The sequence below is a fragment of the Rhododendron vialii genome, chromosome 12a (assembly GCF_030253575.1).
Source record: "Rhododendron vialii isolate Sample 1 chromosome 12a, ASM3025357v1".
Classification (NCBI taxonomy): Eukaryota; Viridiplantae; Streptophyta; class Magnoliopsida; order Ericales; family Ericaceae; genus Rhododendron; species Rhododendron vialii.
In genome coordinates, this window is record NC_080568.1 from 23,795,814 (window position 1) to 23,815,378 (window position 19,565).

At 36.0% G+C, this 19,565-nt stretch overlaps 2 protein-coding genes and 1 long non-coding RNA gene across 8 annotated transcripts; 1 reads left to right on the forward strand and 2 right to left on the reverse strand.

The window, feature by feature from the left end:
* The first annotated feature begins 68 nt into the window (after positions 1-68).
* Positions 69-963, forward strand: LOC131310105 (uncharacterized). Its single transcript, XR_009195123.1, has 2 exons — positions 69-148; positions 252-963. It is a non-coding gene; the product is annotated as an uncharacterized LOC131310105 (long non-coding RNA).
* LOC131310103 (protein PLASTID REDOX INSENSITIVE 2, chloroplastic-like) lies at positions 557-4,874 on the reverse strand. The gene is made up of 3 exons (XM_058336913.1): positions 4,316-4,874; positions 4,126-4,224; positions 557-1,028 (listed from the first exon to the last, which is right to left on the reverse strand). The coding sequence occupies exons 1-3, from the start codon at positions 4,616-4,618 to the stop codon at positions 831-833; spliced, it is 600 nt and encodes a 199-aa protein (XP_058192896.1). The 5' UTR covers positions 4,619-4,874; the 3' UTR covers positions 557-830.
* Positions 4,875-9,047: 4,173 nt separating this feature from the next.
* On the reverse strand, positions 9,048-19,121 carry LOC131310106 (DNA polymerase lambda). 6 transcript variants are annotated; one of them, XM_058336914.1, is made up of 14 exons: positions 18,924-19,121; positions 18,704-18,841; positions 16,459-16,803; positions 16,209-16,302; positions 15,959-16,089; positions 15,501-15,563; positions 14,978-15,157; positions 14,842-14,895; positions 12,064-12,152; positions 11,535-11,625; positions 10,550-10,630; positions 10,030-10,097; positions 9,657-9,741; positions 9,048-9,570 (listed from the first exon to the last, which is right to left on the reverse strand). In XM_058336914.1, exons 1-14 carry the CDS (start codon positions 19,032-19,034, stop codon positions 9,472-9,474), a joined length of 1,629 nt encoding a protein of 542 aa, XP_058192897.1. In that variant the 5' UTR covers positions 19,035-19,121; the 3' UTR covers positions 9,048-9,471. The 6 variants fall into 6 exon arrangements, with proteins under 6 accessions (XP_058192897.1, XP_058192899.1, XP_058192898.1 ...); XM_058336916.1 differs by having other exon boundaries at positions 16,459-16,800; positions 18,782-18,841; positions 18,924-19,120; XM_058336915.1 differs by having other exon boundaries at positions 16,459-16,800; positions 18,924-19,119.
* Positions 19,122-19,565: the final 444 nt, after the last annotated feature.

The window sequence follows — 19,565 nt, forward strand, 5'->3', positions numbered from 1 at the left end:
GTATTTGGGCCGAAGATCTGGCTAAGGAGAAAAAAGAAAAGTAAATAGTAGAGCTGGACCATTAAGCTTAGGAAAACGGGAAGAAGTTGAAAGCTAAAAGAAAAAGAACTAATGTTCCAAAATTCAAGCTTCCAGGATCTACAAATTTGTAGGCTCTGTGTCGATTACATGCAGTTTGTTCATGATTTTGCCACTTTTCTCTCTCTTGTCCGTAATGATCTGTTTATCCGCATTGTAATATCATGATGCAGGTTAAGAGTCAAGGAGAAGGCTGTGGTGACGGGTGTGCTCTCCAAATATGCAGCTCAAGCTGCTTCAGCTTCAAAGGGAAAACCTTAGTGTAGTTTGATGTCGTTAGAGATTGCTATCTATGATTACTACCATTAGCAAACTCACTTTGTATACCAAATATATGGCCCTGGTGGATGAATTGTCAATTGCATTTACTGTTTTCTCCAATTTATTGTCTGCTGTGACCTGTTTTCTCCAATTTGTAGGATGATGAGACCTGTTTTCTCTTTAATGGTCCAGATCTTCGACCCAAATACAACTTTAGTTACTCCTAATACCACCATAAAATCCATAATTACTAACAACCATCCAAAAGACACCAAGTGCTAAGAATACAGGCCTTCATACTTAAAATTACCCACTCTGATCGCTAGTCTAATGAAACGCAATGTGATTCCCTCAATCGAATTCCATCAAACCAAAACCAAATTCACTACAACTATTCAAAACCTGCTCTAAGAGCTCATACAATCTTCATGAAAACTTACACAACATGACAACTTGAGCACAATAGAGTATAGATTTGAGGATGCTCTCTGTTATGTTTTGCTATTGCCTTTGGTCCATTCCTTCCAGTCTTTGTCCACCTGATCTTGGGCCCATTTAACAGCTGCTCGTGCAGCTTGTGGGCCTCCGGGCAAGCCCCTCTCGTTCAAAGTCTCAGCCATGTCCATAAAAGGTATGACCAAGAGTGTTCCTGGACCTCCATACTCGGTGTGTAAGAAGGTACTGAATATCTGGTAAAGATGGTGTCAAAACGTAAAGGAGTTAAGCAATCTTTAAGCTTTAGGGTCTTCAAATAGCAACAAGACACACAATCTAAATAAGCTATCTGATGTGATAACTTAGATCTAATCCCCAATGAACCAGAAACAAATTAAGGGTTACATCCGCTTTACCCCCTTGTGGGTTGGGTCATTTGTGCTCTGTAGACTAAAATGCACCGCCACAATATTCGGATGAGCACAATTTCCAACTACATTCTTCCACTATATCCTCCATGCACTTGAAAATGTTACACCACTCATATAAGCATTTCTTTGGTGGAAATTACAGGAGGGAGCTCAAACAGAAGTTTTCATCATTTCCATTTTTCTTTCTGTTCTATTTAACAGACACGGTGTGGAGATTGAATACCCAGCTAACAAGAGTAATTCCATCCACAAGAAAAGGACAGAGAGTTTCACTATTTTATAATGAAGTCACAGTGATGGACTTCATACATAATATTTTAAGGTTCACTCTGTCTTCGTTTCTTGTCTTTCTCTTTTCCTACTTCAGAGCATCAAAAGCAGGTAGTATGCTACATTAGTAGCTCAACTCTCCCTTGTTGCACTTTACCGCAAAACTTCTACTATGCTCCCTAGTGGTAGTGGCATGGGAGCATGATGCTCCAATTAAATATTGATCTTTAGATTGAAAAATTGGTAAATCACAGCCGTTAGACCAAAACAATCAACAAAAAGTAATGTAAATTTGCTAAAAACAAGGTGGTTTTTTGATTTTGCCGAAAAAATTCGCAATAATGCTTACTACAGAAACTGGTTATACATATCATTTACTAAGGCAACACTTACTATTAAGCCTGTCAATGGACCGGATCCGATCTGAATCCGATAACGTCGATCCAATAATCCGAATCTGGTAATCCAAATTCAGATCGGATTGGATCGGATTAAATCCGTTATCAATCCAAATCTGAACTTTATTTTAAAATTTTTTTTTTAAAAACAATAAATTTTTTATTTTGAAAAAAAAAATGTTTAAGAAGTTGTATTTTTATATTAAGTTTTTAGTTTTTAGTTTTTAACTTTTTTTTTGGAAAATTGATTTTTATTTTTATTTTATTTTTTTGTGGCTAAAATTTTTGAAGTAAAAAAGTTTTCAAATCGGATTTGGATTTTCGGATCAGATCCGGATTACCACTATCGGATTTGAGTCTTATCGGATCCGGATCGGATTCGGCTCATTAACATGCCTACTTACTATGTTATATGGCTATACTAATTATATTGTATGACCACACTATCTAGCTACACTTTCTATATTATATGGTTACACTTAGTACATTATGCGGCTACACTTACCACGTTATATGGCTATACATACCATTAACCAATGGAAGCATCTAAGGGTGAGCATGGTCCGGATTGGTTCGGTTTCATAGTAAACCAAGAACTAAACTAATACCTACGAATTGTGAATTTTGATAACCAAATTAATCCATAGAATGTATAAAACCAAACCAATCCAAACCATAAAAATATGGTTCGGTTTCGGTTTTGACCATGGTTCACATGAAACTGAGATATTTATCTTCATAAACTATTTAAATTGAGTACTGAGAGACATTAAATCAATTATTATTAGTATTAAAACCAATTTTTTTCTTACGTAAGGAATATAGTAAAGAAAGAACTATTATGAGAGAAAATAGTGGCTAACAAATAGTGTCTATTATTGACCGGGAAAGAAAGAGATGAATACAATTTGCCAATTTATGTTTATTGGTTTGGATAGAATAGGAATATTGTTTCATCATACAAATTTTGAGTATTAGATATGACTTAGGCTAGTTTTATTTGGTGTATCTAAATCATGTATATATCAATACATATACATATATATACACTTACGCACATATACATACGGTTTGGATCGGATTGGAACCGAAACCGTTGACATAAATCCATAGACCAAACCATTGAACATGGTTTTTGATTTTTTGAAACTAAAGCCAAACCACACTACTAAAAAACCAACCAAACTATGCGGTTTGGATTGGTTTGGACCGGATTCGCGGATTGACGGTTTTTTTCTCACCCCTAGGAGCATCATGTTTCCATACCACTTGGGAGCCGGAGCCCTTTGCCAGGGACCAATACACCATGGGAGTACCCTCTTATTTTCATCTTACCTCAACAATTCAAAAACTTAAAGGGCAAATTAAACTTACACCAGCTATAGCTTCTTCCTTGAGGGTAATAGAAGCAAAGTAGTTCTGTGATGTTTAAAAAAAAAACTGTAGTTCTGTACGTTAAGAGATTTCAATGACATCCCCTCAACTCAAAAAGTGAACAAGTGAAATGGTTAATATTTCCATTAATACTAACAAGAAGTTCAATTTTTTTCTTCCCGCCTTTCTATCTATTCTCGCATAAAACGTATTCTAATGAAACTGTTAGGATTTTCTTTGAATTTTTTTTTTTTGGTGTGATCAAGCCTACTAATCGTTATACTTCAAAAATAGGAGAAATAGTGTTAATAAGTGAGCACAAATACTATGAAAATTTCTACTCGTAATTGCTGATACTTGTGCTTGAGATTATGTGGCTTATTTTAAGTACACTAATGAATGATCTTTTTCAAACTTGCAGAAACAGGAAAGCGGTAAGAATACTACTGGGGCCAGAAGTTTCAAAAAACAAACAAGAAAACAGATTATGTTCGGCCATTCTCTAGGCAATGATGAGCCAATCGATTCGTCCCTTGGAAAAAGGTTGATAGGAACTCCTAATCTCTAGGGCAAGCCTTGAAGAAATTAACCCAGTCAATACAACCTAATACTCTCTTGCTCAATTGATTAGTTCTGAAGTGTATCAACCAATGGTTAATTCTCCTAATCTGTAAAGGTTAACAAGAGAGCAATGAGTCGTAATAGTTCTGTCAAGTGTCAACTCTCATTAAGTTCGAACAACAGTCCTCCAAACTTATCTAACATGAATACAAGATATATGCGAAACCCAGATGAAATCTTCTGATAAAAACAAAGAAAAAAAACAAAGAGGAGAGGAGAGAAGCGAGGTAAGTTCATTAACAACACTATAACATTACCTCAGTGCAGATTCCAACAACTTCTGCCAGTGAATCTCCATACAAGTCCTTTTTTTTGGAGAGTTTCTTAACAAGATTGACCCTAAACTTCTCTGTCTCCTGTACCCACAAATTAAAACCCAAAAAAAGAAATTCTTAAAAAAAAATTACAGAAGCGGAGCATTTCCACAAATAGGTGGAGGGCACTCACAGCATCGGCAAATTCAGGAATCGGGTCGGGAAATTTGTACTCGGCAGCCCTGCAAATCAACCTGGATGGGCATAATGACCGCCTTTTCTCGCCCAGCGAACAAGGGTACGAATTAGAGCCGTTGAAACTAATGCCTTTACTGCAGTAAGCATTGTGCCTATTTGAAATGTGGGCTGAAACCCGAGAAGAAGAGGGGGAGGAGGAAGAAGAAGAGGAGAGTGAAAGAGAAGGATTGACGGGTAAAGACGAAGCAAGAGAGTAAGATTTGAAGGTTAAAGGGAAAAGAGATGTAGCCGAAGCCATCTCTATCACCAACACAAGCCACTCCAAGAAGAGACTTCTGGTTATTTTTTCCCCGCTACTTCAACAGTCTCTGCCTGAGGACGAAGTTTATAATTCTAGGCAAATGAGATACGGGCATTATCCATTTATAATGATGCTAATTACTCCCAGTGATATACAGCAGGTGGTGATTTTTTACAACTGGTCACAAATGACCTTTACTCGCGAAATCACCATTCCGAAGGAATATTAGTACTAGTTTAGGATGTCAAGAGATGCGTGTTTCCACTCCCACTCATGCTTTATGTGCCTCGATTTCAAAGAACTTTCTTTTTTCACCGTGAAGTTACCGTATTATTTTTTTTCTATTTGTTTACTTTTTTACATATAGAAGGGTAATACATTAACTTCACAAACTTAAAAGACGAAAAGAAGATGATTTATTTTATTGGGACCGAAAGTTTTACAATTTTTTTTTTTCATTTTAAACAAGGGTAGTGATTTTTGCCTTCTCTTCTTTACGCACTCCACTCCTTTTTTTGTTTTATTCACGTGCAATCACCCTTTTGCCCTTTTATTAGTTCACTTTTTTCACACTTTAAATGATAATGTAATAAATTCACATGAAAGAGAGTATGCATGGTAAAAAAGAGAGTGCAAGAATCAACTCTTTCTTTTTTTATTCAAAGTTATAGATAGCCCTTGCCATTAAATAGTAGATCCAAATAGTCCTATGGTACACACCCTTTATTCGGAGGTGTACCGTACGCATAATGATTTTAAACCCTTGGATTTCAAAGTAAATAATCCAGACCACCCATTTATTAAATCAATTAATAAAATAAAAAAAGGGCTTAGCAGGTAACAGGTTGTTCTCTCTTCCTTGACTTTCTCTCTCTCTCCCTCATGTGTAAAATACTACAAATTATACAACATAACCACAATTGTTATGACAACACAAAAATAAGACACTTTCTTACCACAATGTGTCGTACCAAAAGAAATCGATCAAAAGATACTAGATACAAGATCAAAATATATCGTTGCACAATCTATAATTATTATACCCAAACAAGATACATGTCTAAAATATCACAAATTAAATATTGTATAACTTAACATCCTAACAGTCCTGATCGATCATTTTAAAAATACACTCACTAACGACATTTAGATTGTACAGTCAATTTATATTTGGTATGAAACCTAGTCCTCTATTGTAGTTGAATGTAGACTGTGACACAATAATGATGATCAAATCCGTTGAATTTTTTATGTTTGTTGATTAAGTCACCTACGTAATTTTTTGTCTCTATCAAGTTTAGGAAGCTCCATCATCGGCACGCAAATTGAATAATAGAATGATATTTTTCATCCAATTAAGTGTCTAGCTATAAGCCATCAACTTCATTCTTGGTGCGAATGACTTAATTAATATTATGTAAAAGATAGACGATTTTGATAAAAAAAACACCTTACGTGGGGCTCAAATGGTGCATTATTATATTTTAATGTTGTATTGAAATTGAACGACGAGATTTGTTGAAGTATGAAACTTCAAGGACTAACCATGTGATTTATCCTAAAAAAATAACAACATTCTTTAAAAAAAAAGAAAAAGGAACGAATGGTTTAATACTTTAACCCCAGATCTTTTAGATAAATGTCCAAACTCTAACACCTTATCACTATGGTACACAATTCAGAATTTGTAATTCTAAAGGCTATTAATTATATAATATTTTCTTGTATGTAAGGGCTTTTATTTTCAGGCTGAAAATTTGAGAAGACAGAGGCCTCAAATGCCTCCATCCTAGTGCTGGGCCTACACTTGTAGATCAATATTATAGCCTATGTCATTGGTGTAAATCAAAATGTCGACTATAATAATTTTTTTTGAAAGAAAGTACAATGACAATAAATTTACAAAATTATTTAGATTTTACTTTCACAACCTAGTTCCAAGGACCACCATTAAATTTGGATTGGTAAGCATAGGGTGAAGGTTTGACACCGATCCATGTGTCAAATATATAGTGCCAATTGTTAAGTGCGCCCTGAATATTGATAAGATTGGGTACTAATATAATTAATTTCACCAATTACAAAAAGGAGAGTAATTTTCACACTCTATTTTTTGATATTCACACTTATTTTTTTGTACTCCATTTTAGTGTTGAAATTGTATGCATTTGAGACAGTTGGATAATTATTTTTTTCGTGACCTCTCATTTTTCCACGAAGGAATTTTAATTTTTTGACTTAAATTTTGTAGAAAAAGAATTTGATTTAGACTAATATTTTGAGAGGAAATTGTAGTTGTATTCAAAAATTTGGGTATAATACTTACTTTTTGGTGAATTTTTTGGATGAAAATTTTGTGCGAGAACCTCATTTTTAGTTTAAATTATTGAGGTATTGTGTAGGGACAAATAAGAATTTGAAAAAATAGTGTAGAGGGAATCGAAAATTAAGATAATATGGTGAAAATTTTAAAATTTGAAAAAATAATGTGGCGGGAATTGAAAATAATTAGTGGTATTGTATTTTGTCAATTATAACTATCGTTTACTGAACATTCCAATTGAATTTTTTTTATACGACACGTTGTGGGTATGAAAACGCCAATTTATGGTGTTGTCATAACAAATTTGATTATATTACTGAATTTGCGGTATGGGATTTTGCTAATAATAACTATCGTTAACTGAGCATTTCAATTGAATTTTTTTTATACAATACGTTGTGGGTATGAAAACGTTAATTTATGGTGTTGTCATAACAAATTTGGTTATATTACTGAATTTGAGGTATGATATTTTATTAATTATAACTATCGTTAATTGAACATTCTGATTGAATTTTTTTATACGAGACGTTGTGGGTATGAAAACGTCAATTTATGGTGTTGTTATAACAAATTTGGTTATATTACTGAATTTGTGGTATTTTAGACATGTGTTATTACGGAATATTTTAATTAATTTCCTTTGGTACGACACATTGTGGTAAGAAAACGTCAATTTATGGTATTGTCATAACAATTATGGTTTGTTATAAAATTTGTGGTATTTAAATATATTTTCTTTTGATATGACACGTTGTGTTAAGAAAATGGCAATTTTAGGTGTTGTCATAATAATTGTGGTTATTGTATAAAATTTGTGATATTTTACAAATATTTTTGGCTTGGGTATAACAATTGTTGATTTTGGTACGGCATATTTTGATTTTGTTACGGAATATCATACGAGTCAAAAAAAAATTGGTACGATTCATTGTGGTAAAATAATGCCAATTTATGGTGTTGTTATAACATTTGTGGGTAACATTATTTAATTTTTGATATTGTACGTATATATTTGGTTAGGGTACAAGTATTATGGATTTCAGTACGAATAATTATGGTTACATAATAACAATATTTTTTAATTATAGGTAACCTGTTAATGTTCAACAGGTAAATTTTAATGTATAAGTCGTAACTAGAATCATAAATATGCATTAGAAAACCAAAAATTGGTATAAGGAAAATCACAAAGGGCAAATTATAGTTACCCCCCTCTAACTAACCCTCGCGTACACTTACCCCCCTCTAACTTCTTTTTTTGGCACTTAACCCCCTCAAACTAATTGAAATTCAAACGGTCATAACTTCAAACGGTCATAATTTTTTCGTCCAAAATCGAAAATATGCAAATTATATATCAATTTCGAGGTCTTGAAGTCAGCTTTCTAATGACACCAAAATCACATCACGATTCAAAGCACACAGAAAGTTATGATCAAAACGGTCTTTCTGTCTACCAGCCTTTACTCTTTTGATCATAACTTTCTGTGTGCTTTGAATCGTGATGCGATTTTGGTGTCATTAGAAAGCTAACTTCAAGACCTCGAAATCGATATATAATTTGCATATTTTCGATTTTGAACGAAGAAGTTATGACCGTTTGAAGTTATGACCGTTTGAATTTTAGTTAGTTTGAGGGGGTTAAGTGCCAAAAAAAGAAGTTAGAGGGGGGTAAGTGTACGCGAGGGTTAGTTAGAAGGGGGTAACTATAATTTGCCCAATCACAAATTGTCATAATTTAAGCATACGGTATACCGTGTGTACCATAGTTTCTTCCATCAAATTATGGACATGAGCATATCATTAAGAATAGAGGAACAAACTCTACACAAGGCGAAGGCTACTACGATGGTCATACTTAAGTCACAACCAGATAAAAATCAAATTACATGTTCTTGAATTTAGAAAACAATACTCGCCCCACTAGAAATCCTTTCTTGTTTAAATATTTCTTTTTTTTTTTTGGGTCTTTTCTTCGAAGCCGCATAGAAAGTTCTCAAAGTAGAAAATAAGGAGGGCTGAATAACAGAAGCTTCATCCCAAAACGGAAAACCCCAACAACTGAAAACTATCCTCAGAAGGACTTCAGCAAAACCCACAAACGCAATGAATACCTTCCATTAACTGCTTAATGAACAAAACTGAAGCATTTCTCAAACCAAGATTATACATGTTCTACAAGATATTGTAACGCACAGTGGTTCTGCCAAGCTTCTCGAAACAGAAAAATAATTCTTGCCGAGAAGATGTACGCAGTCTGTTCTAAACTATCATGACATTCCATTAACCAGAAAAGTTTCAAAATTCTCTTCCCTTGGTTCGAGAAAGATTGGTTAGGCTAATATTGACAGCAACATCTGACTAAACCACTGTAACGGAGGCTCAGCTCAAGATAAAGAACACCTGGGGGAGCACTTTTACTTGAATCTCAACTATTTACAAGTCAAAACACACAGCAGCCCATGCCCCAAGTGTATGCCTATATGTACAGCTTGATCACAAAACCTATCAACATGTCAGCGGTTCACAGATTCCTCTCATGTGGTTCAAGCCAAGTAAATCCCAGGAAATCAAACACTTCTTTTTCCGTCTTAAAATGCAAACTTCCGCTGGCTTTTGTCCCCTGCATGACATGTACAGGAGAGCTGAAAGATGAGAGGCCAACAAAGGGAAAAGGCAAAATAGGTTATATCTAAACCAACTACATACCCGTTTACTGCTAGAACTTTGAGTAGCTGGAAACAGCCCCGTATCATCAAGTCGGTATCCCTTCGAGTCCGCAAGTAATCTCAGTCTGCACCAGAATGACAAAATGGCCAAAAATTAAAGTATCTTCCAGTACAGACCAAAAAAGCTGAAACATGTGGCCAATTAGCATTTTATCCATATAGCTCAATCACTTCACCAAGGACCACTGATGAGTAGTCTTCTTATTTCGGTTTCCTTTTGTGATTGCAGAAAGCATATTCTACGCTCAAACACAAACATGCAATGGTAATACTTAAACATAACTGTGAAAGTATTTTTCATTTATTAGAAGTTAGGAAAGTCTTGTCTAAATCAAAAGATAAAATGAGCATACCTCCTGTTTAACACATCATTCCCTGTCCAAGCTATTAGTCCAAAAGCATATATGTCCCTTGGATAAACCTATGAAGCAGAAGAGAATTTAGGAAAAGCAGCCAAACAATAAATTTCTGCAATTATTTACATCCCAGAGAGGATCAAATGCGGCTCGCCAAGGAAATCAGATGTGGAAAGTTATCTACCACATAGGATTTATTTTGGAAATTAGGTGGCTCATCCGAGAAAATAACTCTCCAGTTATCACAAAACAAAAAATCACTATCTATGTGAAATAGACAAATTTGCAGCTCAAAATGATGGTAACTCTTAAGTGCACTCGCAAGATTTCCACTTGAAAAATTCTTCAGTTACTAGCATTCTTGGTACTATTTATGTAAACTATGCTTGCATGAAGACAAAAGTACATGTCTTCGCTGATAAAAGAAAAGAAAAAAGAGTAGAAGTCTTCGGCCAGAATCTGGAATTTAGTGGAATCCCTTACCTATTCAACTGTAGAGTAGGGCTCGTCAAATTACCTTGAAATCTATACGATGTCGCAGCTCTCGACCAGGATATGTGTAAAGACCAAAATATGTATCAACTCCCGCATCAGTACCCTGCATTTTGTTGTATTCAGAGGGAAAGGGCTTAAGCCACACAAAGGAGCATAGTATGTGCAAGAATCATATATCTTTTGATCTGAACGGGAAATGTTTGCATATTCATTCATATTCTGTTGTCAACAGTATAACATGCAGACCAATCAAGATAAGCAAATATAGTTCCAATATTTCCTAAATTCTGGAACAAAAAAAAAAACACAAAGGCTTTGTTCGGTTCGTGGTTTAGTTTTAGTTTTAGTTTTGTTTTCAATCATTACCCTATTTCTTTCTCCAATTATTACCCTATTTTTTCAATTATTACTTTCCCATCTCTCTCTATCTCTCTCCAATCATTACCCCTATCTTCAATCATTACTCTATTTCTCTCTCCACCCACTACCAAAACTAAACTAAACTAAACTCTCAACCAAACACAACCAAAAACAAAAACGCTTGATTACAATATTGACAAGATCCTTGGATTGATAAATAAGGCCCTCATTGACCAAAATATGATCGCATCAACATTGTCCAAAAACCACCAAAACTATATTTTGTTGGTTTAATTTTTTTTTTTTTTTGAAAAGTTTTGTTGGTTTAAATGTTGCAGCTGATATTCACAAGTAAAAGACCATGCAGTATCCACTTTAAGGCATCCAACATCTGGTTTTCACTACTAAGAAATGTATTTGCTACTCACCTCTGAGAAGAAAAAGGAAGAGGAAAAACGAAGAAAGAAACTACCATTTTGAAGGTTCATACTTATCTATCTTGGATTGGGACATAATGCTCGGTTTGGTTTGATTTATACTTATCTATCTTCCCTGAACTCCTAGTCAAATGTCGACAAAGGCTACGAGGAGAAAAATAGATGAACAAAAATGCATGCATATCGAATGTATATTCTACACCATATTACCTCTTCACTGTGAATACTAAAGATCAAATCTTCCCTTAAGAACTTTATATCCTTCAGATGCTTTACATATTTTCGAAGAAAGCCTATATGACTGGAACAAGAAAGAGAACTGATCAGCCTTCCAGAAATAGCATTAACATAAATAGTAGAAAGCAAGGAGAAAACAGTTTCTCTTTAACAAATATGCAAATAACTGCTACTTTGATTCATGCGAGAGAGTATGAAAAACACTGAGAAGTTATAGATAATCTAACCACCTTTATGTTTCCAGGCAAACTATCCCAGGATACAAATGCCTCAAACTAGGAAATAGATGTTGGAGACTCTCGTTCATAACATTAAGGAATATAAAGTCAGGAAATAATTTAGTTTGAGGGACAGGTACCGTAAAACCCACTTAATAATTTGCATAATGTGTTTTCTTGAGCTCAAGAAAATGCAACTTATTCCCTTCTCATGAGGTGTCATCGATGCACACATTTGAATCTGTTAATGCAGTAACCAAGATAATAGAAAAAGTGATCTTGACCTTTTCCCATCAGGATGAGTAATGACAATGTCCAGATCCCCACAAGAGGCTTTTCCACGCCTGTATGATCCTCCACATACCACCATCACCTTCAGCACATAATTCAAAAATCAATGGGGGGCCAACACATAGCGAGGAATGGCTTGATAAGCACCTGATAATGCAATGTAGGGTGCACTAGTTATCTAGTTTTAGTTAATTTTATCGTTAATTTAGTTGTTTTTAATTACTTTTGCACGTAAGGTAGTTTGGTTTCGTTTGTGTAGAAACTTGTTCAAAGCAGGAGTTTTTAAGCTCAAGGCTGGCCCAAGATATTCAAAGTTCAAAAATGACCAAGAATGGAGTCATCGGAATCCAATGACAAAGATTCAAGGACCTGGAGGTGACCAGACGCCTCGCCAAGGCATGGTAAAGCAGAGAACAAGACCAAGTCTGAAGATAAGCTTTCGGCATCGATAGACTATATTACATTCAATCGGTACCGACTGGTTTCAGCAGCAGCCCTTGACAACTTCGGCATCGGTAGACAAGAATCTGTTCAATCGGTACCGAAGCTTTTGCACCAGCTCCTTACCTAGCTTGGCATCAATAGACCTGATTACGTTCAATCAGTACCGAGGCCCGTTCATCAGCAACTTATGGCCTTTGCCATCGGTACCGAGGGCTTCGGAGGGCATCTTTGGAGCATCTTTTGGGATATTCTGTGCGCATACCTTGGAGGATATAAAAGGCGTGATGTCATTTGTACAAAAAAAGATTTGATTGCATCATTTTTAGATCTAGAATTAGATTTGCTTGCTTTTTGAATTGTTCTTCATTTCCAGCACTTTAATTTTAATTTTCTGCCTTAGTTAATTTAGTTTTGTTGTTTTTGTCTTCATTAAAGTTGTAGCCGCTACTCCGATCTATTGTTTAATCTAGTTTTCTTCAAGTGTTGTTATTTCACTATGCTTAGTAGATTTTTGCTTGCTCTTATCTTCATAGATATGTGTGAGTAGTTTTCTAGGGTTAGGTCATGGGTGAATAGCACCTCATGGCTCGAGTAAAAATTGCATTTTTCACCAAAAAAGTTCGAATCTTTGGTTTGAAAATCGATGTGTAGTTCAGATTTATTTATCAAATTGCTAAGGTGCTAACCTCCTTGATCATGTGTAGGTAAGAGCATCGCCTACTTACCACACATGATGCTTGGAGCTCTATCACTCGAGGTGTTTGCTAAATAAATTCTAGAGCTAGCTTGGTAATCAAACTATTTTATCTTCCGGCTTAAGAACCTTAGTTGAGTATCTTAAACCGTGTAATTGGTTGAAAAACGTGACTTTATTCGAGTCATGAGTGTTAGTAACTTCTAGACCTAACCTGCTTTTTATCCTAGTTGATTCCCTTTTAATTTAACCTTTTTATTTTCCACCACATACATAAAACAAAGTTGACTGCCTAAAAGCCGAAAACCTTGCTTACATCTACAAATCCATCCAAGCCGTATTAAATATTCCCTTGGGTATGATCTCGGTCTTCCGGATTATTATGCTTCAATTGGACGTATTTACCCTACGCTTGGGGTGATCATATTTCAATATGTCGACGAACGAAGCATGGCTCTTATAGGACAGTAGACGTAATTCAAAATTTCAGATCCATATCTTATTAGTTTGGACTAACATGACTTGGCCAAAGCAAAATAACATAAAATCCAAGTGCGGAAACATGTCATGGATTTGGCAGCAGTATACCCTATATGGAGGGAAAGGGATGCAAGAATCTTCTCTGGAAAAAAGTGATATTCTATATTGTTCTCAATTGAGAATGATATAAGGTCCATTCCTGGAGGCAAGTAGGAAATAGTTATGTTGGTTGTTAAATACGGTTAGCTTGGAACATATCAAACAGAAGTCCTGAGAAATATTCGGTATCCCTTAACCATCAGTTCTAAAAGGGTGATACCTCAATTTCTACATAAAATCAAAATAACATCCATAGGGCTGCTACGTAAACAGAAAATTACCTCGATAGAAACAGTGCACTTAATTCTCATAAAGGACGAGCTCAGTTTCAGTTTAGGCACTTTCATAGGGTTTAGGGTGCACTTTCCTATTATAGTGTAGTGTACCCTAGGGTAGGGTAGGGTACTACCCTAGGGTTTAGGCACTTTCATAGGGTTTAGGGTGCACTTTCCTATTATAGGGTAGGGTACCCTAGGGTAGGACACCCTAAGGTTTAGGCACTTTCATAGGGTTTTAGGGTACACTTTTCTATTATAGGGTTTTAGTGGTTTAGATTTAGGATTTTAGGCACTTTCATAGGGTACCCTAGGGTTTAGGCTTAGGCACTTTCATAGGGTTTTAGGGTGCACTTTCCTATTATAGGGTTTTATTGATTTAGACACTTTTATAGGGGCAATTTTGAGAAAATATTCCGAAAATCCTTAACGGTGCATTTCTGTTTTTTTTGGAGTGTGCAGGAAGAGGAGGTCCAAAACAGGAGCTACATGTAAAACCCCCTAGGAAAAACTGAAGATCAAGTGAAAACAGTTTGGTACTTAACTAACAGTGCCAAAAAGCAATCATTTTTGGTGCTGAACATTTATTAAGTGCTCAGATCAAAGTTAATAACTACCTTCTAGTCACCACTGCTCATTTTTAGCATTTAGTGATGAGCCATGTTTAATGAGGTACATTTATTGCTAAATAATGTAATTTTCAAGGACCAAAGTGGGCAGCCTTAAGTGAAAATAAAGCAAGTCAGAAACAATTTAATATGCCAAAAAATAGTTCTCACCCCAGGCAAAATTTCTTCTGCAGCATTCTGTAAAAGATGTTCCATCTCTTGTACCTGTGTAATCAACATGTGCATCACAACATCATCTCAACTTCCAAACTTGCAGAATGTAGAATGAAGGGAACAAAGGTCAGACCTCATGACGTGGAATCCTTGTTTTGATATCATCAAAATATTTCAACCCTAACCTCTGTGAATTTGTTAATGACTTCTCATTCTTCAGATCTTCCAGAGTTCGATGTCCTTTCTCGTAAAGTTTCAGAGCAGTGGCTGGACCAATGCCCCATACTTCCCCAAATAGGCTTATTGTCCGCACCTATAAAAAGAGAACATAAAGACCAGTGAAAATTGAGCAATTTCTGGACTGGAACATCCTATTTACCTTAAATTACTTTAATCAACAGATTTCCTCTTTCATCTAATATTTTAAAGGATGTTAGATATAATGTCCTCCCTTTGATCCAAATAACACATAAAGGGCTTGGCCATTAAGCTATGCAACAACTAACAAGAAAATACATTGTCTATCTACAAATTCCACAATTAAAATCAAAATCAAAAGAAAGTGGACAACGCGTTGAACATCTGCACATCAATGATGAAAAAATAGCAATAATGGGTAAAAGAAACTTTGAGTTTGCTAAGAAGCTTTTCTACACCTTTTCATCTGTTTCAAAGTGCTCCAACTTAGAAAGCTTCCCTGTATTCACCATCTCCTGAATCTGCATGCAAACAGCACTGGCAACTTGAATCCAACGAAGGTGAACAGAGGAACAACTCCCATATGCAGCTAAGCATATGAAATGAGGCACTCATAGTTAATATAGCATAGTCCATAATCCAGTAAAAGAATAGATTTACCTTCAGACAAAAAAAACCCATAAAGTTTCATAGAAAACAAAACCCAAAGGGATTATACTGAAAGAATAAACATTATATAGTCAACCACACATAAAAGTAAACTTCAGATTAGGCCTGTCAATGGACCGGATCCAATCCTGAAACAATTTGAAAGTTGACAGCCCTACTTCAGATGATATGAACGTTGAGAAGTAATCAACCACGCCAAGGCAAAAATTTGAACGCCGTAACTTTGAACTTAAATATGTTCACTCACATGATCCTGCATTGACTTTCCAATTGCAGGTAGGTGCTTAACCTGATCCACACTTTCAATTCTGAAGGGCAACTTCTCAATTACTGCAATGGCCTTAGAATAGCTGAAAGACCTCCGATCATCACCAAGTGCTACCATTGAAAAGGAGTTCTATTGCATGAGAATTCGGAAAGAGCTAGCTAGTAGCGTCAAACATGTTAACAAAGTTTAACATTGGTGAAAAGAAAAAAGAAAAGAGATCAAAATCCACCTCTATATATGTTCATAAGTTTCCCAAATATCTCGGTAATATTTTGGTTTTGATCAGGTGGGCTATATGGCAATGATGAGTCTGAAGTTCCAACCTGATTAGAAAATCATAGATCATTTACTTCAAGAAATACTCGGGACAAAAGCATAAGGAATTTAGGGCTGCAAATTCATGTCTGAGAAAGAGAAAAACTAGATAAGAAAGCTCATAAGTTTCACAAGCAATCCAACAAATGGAAAAAAAATATTACAGTTTTATTTAGAGAATCAGGGGTAGTAGGACTGCTGTTAACAGGGACCAGAGGGGCGGACAAATCATCAGAACCAATGTATGCATCATTATTAACAGCACTGGCTGTATCTTCTGAAGATACAGTTTTGTGGTATTCTGGAGAGGTTCTGATCCTTTTATGTTGGGACGTTTCAACATCACTGGAATCATGTCCATCAGCACCTTTAGAACCACTTTCCTCCAAAGATTTTTTTGATGAAGCTGCTGCTGCTCCTGACTTCAGTGCTAGGACAAATGGAGCTTCAGATACTTTTTCCCCTATACTCAAACTGTCCTCCAGCCACTTGTAAAGTAGAATACTCTGCTAATAGCAATGAAACATTAAAGTTTAACACCTTAACAAATCTCTCTCTGAGAACAAGAATCCTCAAAATATCATTCCAAAAGTACACTTGATATGTAGCCTCAAGCCTCAACCCGACAGGATAGCCAATTGGTCACTCAGATACTGTGAAAAAATCAGTAGCCAACCAATTCAGGATGCACCAAACTTCCTCCAGAAAAACTACAATAAAACGAACTAGCAAGAGTTGGTTTAGAGTAGTCCAGGCCTATGAAATGATTTCAGAAGCCTGGTTACATGGACTCTTGAAGATGTATATAGTACCTATCTAGGTCCTACATGTTTAGTTGAACATTTACCCAGAATGCCTATGTTGTAATTCTAATTTACCATGAACTATACATAGAACTCCTATACCATGCGCCTATTTTGTAATTCTAATTTACCCTAAGGCGCCTCATACTCTTTGTTTCTCCTAGAAAATAAAAATATATCCACTAGGAAATTTGAACAAGTTGGCATGTCCTGTGTGGCCGTGTCCATGAGATGGAAATCAGATGAATATAAAACTTGAAACTCAAAAGCACCTGACACCCGTACACTTGTCCATGTAACATAGGTTAGAAGTCCATTCATACAACACATGGGCTAAAACATCAAAAGGACTTGCCACCCATAAAGCCTTCATCAATTGCCACTAATACTCATGTAAAGCTGCAACATAGAAATATTCTCCACAACAATCAAAGGAGTGATTTATGCGTAGGGGAGTTAAAAGAATGGACTTACAAGACAACCTGCCTAGGTTGAATGAGTGCGACTAAGTTAACAGAGATTTTGGCATGAAGTTAAGATGGGCAACCACTTCTCGTTTGAAGCGGTGCCAAGTATGATTAACAAATTTTCATAAGGTTAGAACTGCATGCTAAAGCTATTAAGGCAACATCGATATATGATAACACCCCCGGTAGGGAGAACTTGAAATCAAACTGCCGGGAGATCGAGTTCTAATGGTAAGTTTCTTTTTCGAAGAAAGAAGTGGTGCTTGTAAGTTCCTCATACGTCAGCGATTTGTTTGGTCTAGGGAGTGAGAAAAGAAAGAAAGTAATGTGGTATGTCATGTGGTTGAGAAAAGGAAACAAAAGGAATGATTAGCATTTCTCTCCATCGTATTGGGGAAAAATAAAGCAAAGTATGAGAGACAGGGAATAAAGCCACCAAGGTTACATGTCTTACTTCTTACTGCAATTGTAATCCAGGAATCTTGGAAATCACAACCAGTCAACTTAGTTACTCACCAAAACTCACCCTTTTCTTTTTTGACAAACAGAACTGGTTAAACAAAAGAGTTCTCCCTCCTCCCTCCTCTCTCACCATTTTACCTAATTTTCAATCCAAACATGAGAGTGTGTTCATCTATCACCAAATTACTCACCCCAAATATTGCCACTAAAGATATGTTGCAACCACAAAATAATTCAAGAATAAGGAGTTAAAAGCTCAAATTAGCACGTGTTAAGGAATAAAGAACAATAGGAGATGCCAATAGCAATCCTTTACACAAATACACTGGTGTTGTTCTCCTTAGCTTTTTGTGTTGGCTTTTGGCTTTTTTGGTTTTGTTCTTATTCAAACTTTTTACGCGTATTTGTGTTTGTTAGTTTTGCGTCAAACTTTTGTGTTTTATTGATTCTCCAATGAATCAGAAAAGTAAAAAAATTGACTTACCCCCGATATTTTTTGCAAATATCCGAGAAAAAACCTGAAAAGCCCAGAAAGAGTTGTGTGCAAAACTAACGGGAAAAAAATTTGAATAAGGACAAAACAAGAAGAAGAAAAAAGCCCAAAAACTAAGAGGAACGGGGAGAGAGAGAGAGAGAGAGAGAGAGAGAGAGAGAGAGAGAGAGAGAGAGAAGCTGACTCCTTTGAAGCGGGAGAGACGTTCTCGACCAATTTGCTTAAGAAGAGAGTCTGAATTCATAGCAAAAACATGAGTGACCTTCTTCGACAGCCGGTCTTCAATGCTAGCCCCCATTTGCTCCAATTTCTGCTTCCATATCTTCACAACACCAAAGCCAAAAAAAATAAATAGAAATAGTTTGAATCAGAAACAAAATAAAAGAGACAGAAAGAATACATACTTGTAATCGACGAGGCTGGACACCGGTTTCGGCCAGAAAGACTGCCATCCCGGCGAACATTCCGTCAGGGTCAGACGGCGGTGATTGCTTCTTCGTTCGCTTTGGCGCCATTTCTAGCTTTCGGTGCTTTCAGTTCAGTGTTTCTTGTTCTTGTTCTTCTTCTTCTACAAGCGGCCAGAACTCCGGGAAAGACGAACTTACCCCATGTCTTAAAACCAAACTACCGTGAGTACTTATTATCAGACGCGCTCGTGTTTATTTTCACCACTACGCCTACAAGTACAAGGAATGTAACATGGGTTCAGATCCCGTCCAGTATGTTACCCTCCAGTCCCGTCCAGTTCGGCCTTTTGTGAGCCCTTTCCGGGCCCACAATAATGATCAGAACCGTTCACATTTTAGAGCTCGTCGAGGCCAACGACCATACCAAAAATCACGTTGATCAAATACCGTTTGTTATCATTTCAAAATGCATTAATGTTGTCTAAAAAAAAGGTGAGAAACACAGGATTACAACCCTTCAACAAATTTTTTCAAACTTAATACATTTTGAAATGATACCAAACGGTATTAGATCAACGTGATTTTTGGTATGGTCGTTGGTCTCAACGAGCTCTAAACTGTGAACGGTTCCGATCATTG